At 40.2% G+C, this 13,824-nt stretch overlaps 1 protein-coding gene across 11 annotated transcripts in view; it reads right to left on the minus strand.

The window, feature by feature from the left end:
* CDC42BPA (CDC42 binding protein kinase alpha) overlaps positions 1 to 13,824 on the minus strand; it is a 142,786-nt gene that overhangs the window by 58,844 nt on the left and 70,118 nt on the right. For 7 of the 11 annotated variants that reach the window (XM_072409948.1, XM_072409949.1, XM_072409947.1 and 4 more), the window contains exons 6-10: positions 6,094 to 6,187; positions 5,214 to 5,252; positions 3,886 to 4,086; positions 1,028 to 1,273; positions 262 to 341 (exon numbers count right to left, since the gene is read on the minus strand). In XM_072409948.1, the coding sequence (XP_072266049.1) occupies positions 262 to 341; positions 1,028 to 1,273; positions 3,886 to 4,086; positions 5,214 to 5,252; positions 6,094 to 6,187 (660 nt within the window). The remainder of the gene's footprint in view (positions 1 to 261; positions 342 to 1,027; positions 1,274 to 3,885; positions 4,087 to 5,213; positions 5,253 to 6,093; positions 6,188 to 13,824) is intronic. The other 4 variants (XM_072409954.1, XM_072409950.1, XM_072409956.1 and 1 more) reach the window with 1 other exon arrangement.

Raw genomic sequence — 13,824 nt, forward strand, 5'->3', positions numbered from 1 at the left:
GGAGAGAGAAGAGAGGGAAAGAAAACAGGGGTGGAGAAAAGAGAGGGGGAAAAGAGGGGAGAAGAGAGGGGAAGAATAGGGGGGAAAGAAAAGAGGGAAGAGAGAGGAAGAAGAGGGGTGGAGACAGAAGAGAGGAGGAAGGAAAGGGGAGAGAGACGAGAGAAGAGAGAAGGGGTGGGGGGTGAGAGAAGAAGGGGAAGAGGGGCACATTAATTAGTTGTAGCCTATGCATAGAGTGGACACACATGGATGACTTCTTACCAGTTACTTGTGTAAGTAAACCCAACAAATGGTAAATGGTGTCCAGAAAAGCCTGTATGGGTTGGTGGAGGCATCGTCTCCTAAATATTACAATGAAAAAGACAATTACTACAGAGTGGCAGCTAAGAAGATAATGTTTATAAAAGAGGCACCCCCCCTCACAAAAAAAGAATAACCCCACGCTATAAGCCATTGGCTAGTGGTTGTTAGAGAGCAGCTTATGCTCTGCTGAACAAGTATTCACACTGGTAACCAGGTAAACAATTATATCAAGAAGACATTCACACTGACCATGGACCCACAAATAAGTGTATGGCTATCTTAAATCTCGTAAACATTTTTACAATTAGTTGCTACAGTTGCATATGTAGAATCTTATGTTTTCCAGAAAATTCTCTCAAAAACGTGTTTTAAAAAAAAATGGAAAATGAAAAATCCCTTTGCTGCATAAAATCTTTAAAAATACCCTTTATACATGCAAAAAATCCCAATATCTGGGAATTTTTGACACACAGCAAACATTTCTGGAATTATTTAAGACATTTAGTAGCCCTGTAGTAGACATGCTAAGTTTCTTAAATAATACCTAAACAGGAAGTCCACTCTGTGTCGGAAAATACCTCATTATCTAAAAAGAGCATTTTACCTAAGTGGTTTGATTAAAGATAATAAGAGTTTAAGTTTGGTGTAAAATCACTCTGCCAACCAAACTGCCTTACAGTAGACAGAGCTTTGATTCTTCAGATTCAGGCTCAGCAGCACTTACACAGTTTTTTAAACAATCGTCATCCACATCGAAGTTGGATGTGTCGGTCGGGCTGCTGACTTCTGGGATATAAGGTGCTTCACAGTTGCGAATGTTTTCCCAGTCAATGCCAGCAAAAAATGGATGGTTCTTAAAATCTTCAATACCGTTCTGACCCAGACGATGCTCCCGGCTGCAAATTAACCGTTTTATTAAGTCCTTGGCGTTTTCAGAGATATCAGAGTGCGCAGGGAACTGAAACCTCTCCTGGTGGCAGCAAAAAGGACAAACAATAAATTGTAGCATTCTATCATATTGCAGCATATGCAGGTCAGGAACAAAAAGAAACATCTGGTTGATAAGATACATTGGTTTATACTAACACTGCTCTCCCCAGACTCTTTTATCCGGGCGTACCACCCCGCATTTTTCAGTAACCACACAGCGGTTTTTGAGTGGTTGGGAAAAGTTGGGTCACAGTACAGGGTCTGCCCCCTGCTACAGCTTCATCCCAGGTAAAAAAAAAATTCTGGGGAGAATACTGTAATATAATGCATTTCCAGCTCAGAAAAATTAAAAATGTCACATTAAAGTGTAAAACCCAATAAACAGAAGAAGGCTTTAAATGAAATTGGTGCTCATGTAAAGCACACCACTAAAATGAAAGATCTCTTTTTAGGGTCCCTTAACTTTTCCCTAATCAACGACTAGTAGGAAACAATTAGAATTATACTTACCTTACAACCCACTCTTCTTCATTATTGGGTGATACCACCATCCTTCCAGGAAGATTCTTGGTGAATGTAGAGCTCTAAAATGTCATGAGAATACACTCCAGTCCATTGCAAGAGCATCTTCTCACTGGATTTCAGTTGCATTGCATCCAGCAGGAATCTTCCTGGAAGGACTGCAGCCAGACAAATGGCAAGTATAATCTAAACCTTTTGCTTTCCGCATTTACCACTCACATAGAAGGAATGGGATCAGACTAGATAAGCAAGTTTCCCATTTTAGATTGCATGTATAGTGCTGTATGTCCCTCACTGTTTGTGTAACTGTTAACTGTGTAATAATAACATTGGAGGATCAACTTTAAACTGCATGTATACCAAACCAAATGTTTTCTTTGTTTTGAATGGGAATTAGAACAAATTAGAAGATTTTGATTGCTGTTCTATTCCCCCATGGGCAGTTTCACCCTTTTTGGCCTGCTGACCACTGTCCAAGGGCAAGAAGTGAAACATTCCAGAAATATTCCCACACTGCCCATGTCTGTATAAAAATTTTATAGAAACCTTGTTGGGCAAGCCTTAAGAGCAAAATCAGACTCTGCAAGTATTCTCTTTGATTTGTCACTGCAAAGATACAGAATAAATAGAATGGAGATAAAAAAAAACTGGATTCCAAACCAGAGACCATCATATGTTGCAAGATATAAGCTGCTCATGTGCACAATACATAATGGACAATAGAGATATGAAAAGTGCACACTCAATGATGATTTAGTAAGCTGTCATAATCATGGTCAACACATTTAAGGGTTTTAATATATTCCAATCAGTAGAGCTCTATAACCATGTATAAAAAGGCAACAAAGAACAGAAAAAAAGAAATACAGTAAAAAAAGTAATAACATTAATTTGCTGGATATAATATGGAATAACTTTTGAAGCCCCGATAAAGGAGATGTATAGAAACCCCAAAATGTATTGGTTATAAATACAGAAATTTAAGCACCTTTACTAAGAGTAATTCACCCACATTTGTATGTACAAGAATTGGAATAAAATTTGGAAGAAGGCAACCTGGGATTGTTCTATTATCAATCTGTAAGAGCATTTATAATATACTGGTTCACTTGGGGTGTATTATAGGTTACACCTCATCCTCCAAGTTTATAATAAATTCACTTTTGCAAAAGCATGCCGAGGATTTTTATGGTGCATAATTGTAACACTCACAATTAAAATTTTAAAAACATTTGTAACTTATTTTTCCCTTAAAACAACATGAAAAACATTAAGTCTTATACATACAAATTAATGTTTTTCATGTTGTTTTAGGAGAAAAATAATAAATTGCAAATGTTTTTAAATTTTTATTTGTGTTATAATTTTGTACCATAAAAATCCTTGGCATACTTTTGCAAATGAGACTTTAATCTGTAAGAGCAGACTGGATTAAGATCAGAGTTGCTCTACAGCACTTTCCTGCACCAGACCCAGCAAGTATAACATGTATATATAGCAAGGAAATATGACCATACATTGCTATATCATACATTAGATTATTGTAGACTGCAGAGCTCTGCAATGTAAACAAAGCTGTGTTTATACTGGTCTAGGATGACAGAGCTTGAATTAAATGGAAAGAAAAGGCAGAGGTTTTATGTACAAAGTTGTTTGATTTTCTCAGGTATATTTACAAAAAAAATTGTATTTGATGTACAGGTAACACTTACCATGTATAACTGTATCCTTGCAATACACAAACATATCATAATGCTTTCTCCTTTTTTGAAATGTTGCAAGTGCTATGAAGTAATGGTGACAACTGTACCTCAAAAGTACTTTCGTCTCAAGTATTGTAAACCAAATCTATTAACACCTATCTCCATCCTCTCTCTGTCCTACTCTGAATATATATATATTTATTTTTTGATCCCAACCACAAAGCAATGCTGTTGGTTTCTCTCCACAAGTGCCTGTGAGGGGTAGTTCTGGGACAGCTTTGATAGGTCAGTAGAAACTGACCAATCAGCAGCTGCCCCTGCATGAATTTCTTAAGCCTAGTAAATGTGCCACAAGAAAGAATAAAAACAGTTTCTGATTATAATAAAAAAATAATAGCTGAAACACAAAAAAACAACCTATACTCACTTTGTGGTTCATAATTTTCCCATACGTCTCCACCAGTGACTCGGCGTAGAATGGGGTTTCTCCATACAGCATCTCATACATACAGACCCCCAAAGACCACCAGTCACACTCTGGACCATATTTCCCCTTCCCATCCTCCATAGCCTGGAGGATTTCAGGAGAGATATAGTCTGGTGTTCCTACCGCCACGGAGGACTGGACCTAGAAAAAGAATAATTGTCAATACAGGGGAAAAACACATCCATGGATAGATAAGTCTTTGCAGGTAGATCAGCTGTGCTTTGGCCCTATCCCTTTCCTTGCAGTGGGTGCATTTTGAAAGCGCGAACAATGCGCAACAATCGTGCAAAAGCCACCGACCAGACTGGCGGTATCACTGCTGACTGTGACCCTATAGGTGCTCGGTGTGTGCAACGGCCGATGCAGTGGGAGCAAAACAAGGTGCGTTGGTTCTCCATGCACCATCTGCTATGAAATATCACTTCAAATAAGTGTGTCTGACAATTTTTCTAGTAGAATGCAGCACAGTGAAGTAAGAAACATTCAATAATCTGCAATAGTTACTTTGTTCCTTTTTACTTTCACTGGTTTTCAAAACTTAAATGCCTGGAAAAGTATTCTGGGTCAGTGTGGCCGTGTCTATAGGATACTTGGAATGAGTTGATTTACAAAAGGAATATTCACTGTTCACATGGCAAAGTGAATTATTCACTTGCAAGGGTATTATATTCAAACTTTGCAGACTTCAACCAACAAATGATGAGCAAGTATCAATCCTGTCCTAATAGGTTTCCTGAGGTGTTCCTTGCAAAGTGAATTCTCACCACATTCACCATGCTAAGTGAAATATTTATTGCAGCTCATCACCTTGGTAAATGAAAAACCATTATTAAAGCAACCTCAATGCATCAATGGTTTCCATATCACACTGAGAAGCCTCTAAGAACTCTCTTTGGTGGATAAAAAAACTAGGGCTGTGTGTTGATGTTATGTGTTGATGTTATTGTTCATTTCCAGTGGGTTTTGCATTCCCCATATATGTATATGGGAATACAAAACCCACCTGAACCAGGTCAAATGGACCAGTCAAAGAAGTCTGAATGATCTAAAACTGATGTCCACTTGGTGCCAACATTGGCCCTAAGAGCTAAGCTAAATGAGGCATCTAATGTAGATTAAAAACGAATGGACCCTTTCTACCAGCTCCTTCCCTATGGATCTCTCTGGCATTTGTTGATCTTAGCTAGCATTGGCCAAACTTGAAGCTTGAAAACTAAGCATGGCAAACACAAGTAGAGCACAAACGAGTGGATGTGATTTATACTAACATCATTATTTGTGGACACGGGACAAAAAGCCACAAGTTCCTAGCAAAGTAGAACAAATAATTATTAATGATGGAAAAGAGCTGATAATCAACAAACTCATATATATTCCATTACATTCATTCAACTCAATGGCATCCAGAAAGTATGGCCGGGAGCGGCACCGAGCTGGATATCTGATATTCTAAAGATATTAAAACTTTATCAAAGAGATTAGTTTTCAGATAATACATAAAAATGTGTTTTGCTTTTTAAATTAAACTTTAACTTGTGCATTTAACTGATTGTTGGGTGCTTTCCTTTAAATTGGAACTAAAAATCTACTTTTAAAAATGTTCTATCTACCAGGGCATTATTGGAGAAAGGGACTCGCAATGCTCTTGCAATAATCTGTTTTACCTGCCTGATCGTTCTGGAGTCACGAAGCTCAGGTTGCCAGGATACTCGGCAATCCTGGCTTCCCCTGCACTTGCTGGGACTAAGGGAGCTCCTGCATGCCTGTGTGGGAATTATGTCATCCCAGCCAATCTAGATGGCAACGGATCACAGGGAGGAAGTGAAGGAAGAAGATGGTGGCACCCTGTGATGGAACGGGGAAAGGCAAATATAGCTGAGATTAGTTCTGTTCACATGTTTGTGCTGTGGGAATGCATATATGTTCTCACTTCTTCACCAAAATGGTCTGCCTCCATGAAAAAAAATTGGGCATACACCATTTCTGGCAGCACACTTGAATGTACCGAATTGCACAAATGTGCACTAATGTGTATTGCATGTACATTCCCACAATGTGTACTGTATGTGTATATTAGAATTTAAAATTTCAGAAAAGAACAATGCCTGTGGATCATTGGTGACAGCAGAAAACATGGGGGTCACTTACTGTTCCATCTTCCATTAGCCTTAAACAGGAGCCTAAATCTGCCAGTCGGATGTGTCCGTTCATGTCTAGCAGGATGTTGTCAGGTTTAATATCCCTGGAGAACAAAACACAATAGAAAAGGAGAACTTTAAAACACCGGATACACAATATTCACATATATTCAAAGGCGCTCAGTGGTGGGATTAGGACAGGTTAAGTTCTGAATGTAATTTTTATCTATCAAAGCTTTGCATTACAATGACCGGTCTTCCTCTATTCAGTTTAGTTGAAGAAAAGAGAGAAAGAAAAAGGTTTGAGGCTCTAGGTAGTTCTTTGAAAAAAAAGTGTGTGTATTCAAACCTTTATACATTGATAAGAAATCGTAGTACATGCAGATACAGTATTTCCCACTGTCCTGTTAGACATTTACAGGACAGGGGTTCAACATACTATACATGTAGACAACTATTAAAAAGTGATTAACGTCACGCGAAAAGTTTTTTGTGACTGCATCGTATTGGGTGCTAATCCGTCGTGTTTCGCCATGTTGGGCTTCCTTAGGGATAGGTATTTTAGCGTACTAAACGGTCTGTGTGAACATCGAGCAAACCTTAATATAGAGGTATATATGCCTGATCTGGCCGGATCTATAAAAAGGTATATTCATCCATCAGAAGTTTGTAAGGTAAGTTGGAGGGGAGGAATGATGCTTTCCCAAAATCTTGAAATGGAGTAAAGATGGACCAAATGCAGAAAGCAGTATTGCCGAGTGTCTGTAAGCAAACTGTGTGACAGCCGGAGCGGAGACCTTTTTATAGACCCAGCCAGATCAGGCATATATACCTCTATATTAAGCTTTATTTTATGTACACACAGACCGCTTAGTACGCTAAAATCCCTGAGGAAGCCCACCATGCCGAAATGCGATGGATTAGCGCGCAATACAATACGGTCACTCTAAAAGACGTTAATCACTTTTTAATAGTTGTCTACATGTATAGTTTGCTGAACCCCCGTCCTGTAAAGGTCTAACACGACAGTGGGAAATACTGTATCTGCATGTACTCCGATTTGTTATCAATGTAAAAAAGTTTGAATACACGTATTTCTTTTCAAAGAACTACCCAGAGCCTCAAACCTCTTTCTTTCTCCTTTTTCCTCAACTACATTTACATGATACAGGGAGGTGGCTCACTAACCTAGCATCACTTTTCTTGATATTAAAGGTTGATGAGGAGTTCATTTTCCACACTCTATACAGTTTAGCACAACATAGTTGTAGTAAAGGAGATTGTACAGGTATATACTACATCTGTGGTCATTTGACAAACTGCCATTTTATTATTTCGTGCAAGTAAAATAAAACATATGGCCATAGTAACCAACCAGATTCTCCCTTGCATTCCATCCATTGCAGAATGAAGAAAGAAACGTGAGAAGCCGATTGGTTATTAAGGCAAAGTGAATGGCACTGGGAAAGGTTAGTCCCAGGTGCATTGTGCACGGCTCTTACTGTTGCACATGAGGAACAATCTAGCAGCTCTCTGGCAGTCACGCGCAGTCGCATTGTAGTAAACATTCAGAGTCCATTCAGTGATCGTAGAATTCCAGCGCTGGGATGTCCCCTTCCCTGCCGAGCCTCCCGTACAGAATGGCCCCCATAGAAAATCACAGGCGTCAGCAAATGTGTTGAGGGTGAACACAAAGAGATGAATCCAATGCAGCATAAAGAGCGTCAGACAGCTGAGAGGAGGTCGCCATGAGAACGTCATCATTTATTACATCAACTTCATCCAATGTTGACATTTCTATTTTGTGTGTCGCACTGAACCTTATAGGACTCCCTTACACATTAGGGCAGACTTACCTTCTTGCAGCCATGACAGGTACACATGTATGGTGATTGTCTCACATTCCTCTTCTAGACTGCCAACTTCTTTTACATCTAGATGGGTGACCACTGATGATATAAAGCCATCATGGATGTGCACTGACTGATTTCACATCCTTTGTAGTGAAATGGATATGGAGCCATATGCACCATTGTGCATTATACCATGCAATATTTAAATGGTCTGCCTAATGCAGAAAAAAGGTGCATGAATCAATTTTGGCAAATCAGTCCACTGAAATGTGTTTCACTGTACAGCAACATGAGTCAATTGGCAACATGTATTGGAGAATGAATGGTGGTGCACCTTACTAACACATGTAAAGTGTGTAGTCACATATTGCAGTAACTTGTATGGATGAGCCCCAACTCCTAAATTAAACTTTAAGGGTACACAATTGGGCCACTGCTTCATACAGTGTGAATGAGATGCTAATGACGCATACCATGCATTTTACTGTGGGGCAGCACACCATTGGCAAGGGGACTTGGAGAATGAATGAGACTGCACCTCACCAACGAATATAAAGTGTATAGTCACGTGTTTCTCAAACAGGGATACCAATGATCTTTTGGGCTGTAAGGGTGACAATAATCTGCTGATCTGTAAGGGTGACATTCTTCCCAATGGCTGTGAATGTAAGAAGAATTCTTCCCACTGACCACCAGACTAATATACTACGAGCTGTGGGTATAGTAATTATAGCAGAGGGATCACTGAAGACCTGAAAATCCCCCATATTAAAATGGTAGGGAAATACTGGTATAGTCACATATTGCTGTAACCTGAGTGCATAAGCCCCAAGGCCTGGAATAAATTTTTACAGCACACTACAGTACCACCATATCATACAGTATTGGACACCGGTGCATTGTTCAGGATTGTGTTGCATCGCAACACAAGGTGATGTAGTACCATGCATTGTGATGCATTACATCGGGAAAAAAAGTCTCTGTGCCCTTTTTGGATGCATTGTCATACATTAGGCACCTCATTTAAATGAATGGGCTCCCTTAAAATAATGCATGGTAGCGCACAACGTCCACCGTAGCTGCAGAAATGTAAACCCGGACCAACGTACTAACGTACTTCATCATCACTAAATTCTACACAATATACACAAAAGACAAATAATATATATATTTATATTACTTAGGAGTCTGTTCATCAACATAAATGTTTTCACTCAATATTCACCCAACTTTTACCCAAAATTCAGCCTTTTTAAAACTGGATTCAATTACAAAATGTATGAGTAAATGAGCAAGTTTTTTTCATAGCTTGTTAGGTGAATCTTAAAAACATTTACAAACGGATCCTTTTAGTGTCTGGGATCTTTAAAGAATTCCTTTCGTGTTGCAGTGATCCTCGCAGGACGTGACCCAGACAAAGCGCCGGGGACACGCAAAGCAGGCGGTGAATCTGAACACGCGCCTCGCCACAGGGGGAATATTAGCCATTAACTTTTTTAATTAGCTGACTTCAAATTTCGTTGGTTGAGGGAAAACTCTCCAAGCATTCCAACCGATGTCATCCTCTTGCTTTTTTTTCCCAGCTACTAGTTCTCCAACGCTTCATCCAGGGCTGTCATCGGCCTCTTGGGCTGAAATGCTTAGACAGGACGCAGTCATGGTTGCCTGCGCAGTAATTGGATGTGTTCATCTCACCTATTGACTTTCTACAAAGTTACAATGTTGCAATTACAATGGAAACAATTCAACTAATGACTGCTCATGAAATGCTGCATGGAGCATCCCAGCACTGCCCTAAAACTGAAATGTGAGATTTCTGTGAAATTTTCTAAAACTGATTGTTTAACAGCAGGAAAGAACACTATAGAAGCATACTCTACCTGTTGCTGCATATGGTGCGAACCCCCAGGCAGGAGAAATTATCATATGCCATGGCAGGGGCATCCTGTCCCCAAAGTTCTAGAGGGATGTCAGGACTGACATGGACTACAATCTACAATTACATCATTGGCTGCTCAGAGCCTCTAAAATACTGGAACCTGGACAAGCGCAGGAAAAAGAAATGTGATTTTCAGACATTTATTGTTTTTTGCAGACTTTGCGGACAATCGTAATTAGCCTGTCTGAGCCAGAGTCCGTCCTCTGACCTCCACACCGCTGACATACAAAATTATTCCATAGCTGTGCTAACAACTCAAATGTTCAGTATTCATTTACTGAAATATAACACAAAAAAAAAAAAAAAGAGTGCGTTCACCGGCTGCACCAATGAGATTGCAGCAATCTGTTGTAGGTCCAATCAGGATTTAGACCTGGACGAGGTAAAGGTGGGAAATAGTAGAGAAGCCCCGATTTATTGAGATTCACCATAGGACAGGAATTGTGTTACCAGCAGGATCACCAAGTGAATGTACAACAGAGAAGTCTGAAAGAAGAAAACAAATGCAGCCACCACATGTAAGAATTACTAAGATTCCTAAATATTTGTTCTTGGGTTTAGATACAGTATAAGAGTTTCACGAATCAGCCATGCACACAGCATTTACAAAAAGAAACAATTCTGTTTTATTGAGCATGTGAAAGTTTCTGCGAGCAATTTAGACATTTCCCCATTCCACAGACCTAATTTCTGCATCATGTCTGTTAATCAGCACAACGTTCCCATGGTAAATGAGAGTCTCCTTAAGACACTAAATTGATTGCAGGCCTCAGTGTCACTGTGAGGATGTGACAAGATCTCGGCTGCAGGATCCCAGGGAACGGACGTCGTTTTCTGCAATCCTGCGGACTGAACACGTCACCCACATGGCAGCAGGCAAATCAAAGCCCTGACTGTGAGCCTGAGAAGACCCGGAGTATATTTATAGTTCCCGGCACATCCAGATGGTTTGGACCAATTACCAGTAAAGAGGCCGCTTTTGTGATTTATTTGCACAACTTGGATAGAATATGCGAATACACAGGGAGCCCTCTGCACAAGTTCTCTTCTCTCTGCAAAGCTAAAGCTGAACTCCAGACAAAGGGCTGAAAATGAAGATGGAATACAGGAATGAGAGCGGCTTTACCTGCCAAGGGATTGGTATTTTAGTCCATTCATTTCTAAGATTTTCCTCTGTCTGGCAGGCCAGGAAACCACATTTTTTCTGTTGCAGTTAACACTTATGGATGAACTAAGCCAATTGGTGCTGGTGGGTCATTGTGCACATAATAGCCTAAGCTGGAACTCCCAACAAGAACTACCCTAACACCAGCTTGGCCCTCAAATGATGACAACTTTATAGAATAAAATGGTAACTAGAGGAAGGGAACACGACTGTGCAAAGATCACATGACAGCCAGGTAGAATTCATGGCAACACCTTCAGGACAAAAATTTCCCTGTCCTCCTAGGGGCCACATGCAGCCAAAGCTCCTGCAGGATCAACCCCTACAACCCAAGGCTGGAAAACCATTCCAGATCTCTTCCTTTGGTGCTTCCCGTCATGAGAAGTAGCAAAGCAGTGGATTAAAAATACATCACCCCATCTGTGCCAGGTCCTTCACTTTCATGCAGTCAACAACTGTGGAAGCTTCCAGATGTGAAGTGAGGGAAGTGATGGGCATTGGCAACATGGAAGGGGAGGATCCATTGCTGGAGGATGGTATTATCATTAATATTATCAATAACCAGCATTTATATAGCGCCAACATATTACGCAGCACTGTACATTAAATAGGGATTGCAAATGACAGAAAGATACAGACAGTGACACAGGAGGATATATGTTTAATCCATGGTTGCTGCACTACTTTACATAGGAGTCATGGAGGCTGCACTTGAATGGGTTTGAATGTCACCAAGGTTGGGATGATTGGTGGGCAACAATGAGACAACAAAAGAGAGGGGTTCAAAAATCAAACTTTTGCTGGGAGGGGTCATGATTTGTAGTTAGGCCCCTACTAAGGACCATATCAGATAAGCAACCAGCAAACAACTGGTTGACTAACTGACCCCCTACCTTGTAATATGGGGTCATTGCTTCTCTGTCTCATTTAGGAAGATGATGCTCAGTTTTCACCTCCTTCTGAAATTCTCCAATACTCCAAACCTGAGACACCTATTAGGTCAAAAAGATCTTTTACCCCAATGATTTCTATGGCCTTAAAGCCTACATATTACAATCTGATTGTACAATTTCCCCGTTCGATCTACAAAAAACAATGCAAGGTTCAGATGATGCCACAAAAATAGAAAATTCTCAGCATCATCAATATCACTTTCAAAGCGGAAACAGTAAGAGGAAAAAAAGGACCTGCCAACAAATTTTCCAAACCATCCAATCACTTGCATCTTGATTTACCAAAGAATTATTGATTAAATCAATTGATAAAGCTGATCGGAATATTAAAATGCTTTATTGAACAATCAGATCATTATGTGTTGGGTACAGAATAGAAAAATAAAGTACAGAATGTAACTGTGGCCAAGTTTTAGGCCTATCAGCCAATCATCTGCGCCATCCGTCTGCATTGCGTTGAGACTCTGTGCTGGAATTCGCATTATTAAAGGCACAGCACTGGCATGACAGTCAGCAGAACAGATTATGGTGTAGCATGGCTCTGTGGCCACGGGCCTGAGATTAAAGACTAAAGGCTGCAACCAGGCCAGCTAATTCAAGTCAAAGCCTTAAGAGTGGTCTGGCATGGTGTATTATGGAGGCATGACCACCGTAAGCTTCTTAGGAATGCCGGCTCCATCTGTCGGTGCCATCTGCCTACAAGTTTTACAAGAAAAGGTTGAGTCACAATCTGAAATATTTTCAGCTGTTCCTTGTTAACGACCTGGAGTTTCCACCGCTCCCTACGCTGTGGGTGCCATTTTTACTCTTTCCTGGGAAATCAGGCAAAGACAAATCATTCTATGTAGCGTAACCATCACCAAAGATGCCAAACGCTGCACGTTGGTTTGGACCAGTCACTTAATATTATATAGAAGGTGCAATGCAGGGCAAGCCATCCTATAACCAGCTCGTGAAAAAGAGGTAAAATGTCTTTACAATGTTATTTTCCCAGCACGGATACGTAGATTATTTAGCTCCCTTCAAAAGACCCTGTCATCAACCTATAAAATAGTAGTAAAAGCACAGAAAATATTTTTAAATGCTTCCTTGCAGCATTTCCCCTTGTTTTGAAAACAGGAGAAGGGTTGTGGGAATAGTGTAATGGAGCAATTTATCAAAAAAAAACAGGACAGGGGTAACACCGTACCAATAAAAAGTGGCGCGGAGTCAGCTCATGATAGGGGATTGGGAGCCTATTATATTTCTGGGGGATCTACAGATAACATTCTAAACTTGCATATCATAGCTCTCTCTTTTTCTGGGAATGACTGATTATTTTCTGTACTGGCCCAGGACCTTCACCTCCCTACCTAATCTTTTATATGGGTGCCAAGGAGGAGCAAGGGAGGAATACAATGCAATGTCTGCTGGGGCTACTGACATCACATGCAAGATGGCTACACTCTGAAGCAGTCCTATAGATTGGATGTCCACACAAGGGAGTTAAAGGCAAATATTCTAATGGGAAGATAGATGTTGAAATGAGGGGTCTGTAGACAGGGTCTCTTTAAAGGAAAAGGAAAAGTGGAAAGGTCCATCACCGCATTTTTTTTTAATTTACCCTTTTATATGATTAAAAAAATACAGTGACATTGTACTACATTTACCACCTGCGAATGAATCAGAAAACTACAATGAAAACCACAGACAATCTATAAAGGGGATGCATGGGGCGGGGGTGGGGTTGGTGGGGGGATAATGAGCGTCATTAGATGGAAACTGTCTGTAGGAGAAAATGTTAATTAACATCTTTTCATTAATAAAGTGAATTCCTAACGTCTAGTAAAAC

This window comes from Pyxicephalus adspersus, chromosome 4, assembly GCF_032062135.1.
Source record: "Pyxicephalus adspersus chromosome 4, UCB_Pads_2.0, whole genome shotgun sequence".
In the NCBI taxonomy this organism is placed as follows: domain Eukaryota; kingdom Metazoa; phylum Chordata; class Amphibia; order Anura; family Pyxicephalidae; genus Pyxicephalus; species Pyxicephalus adspersus.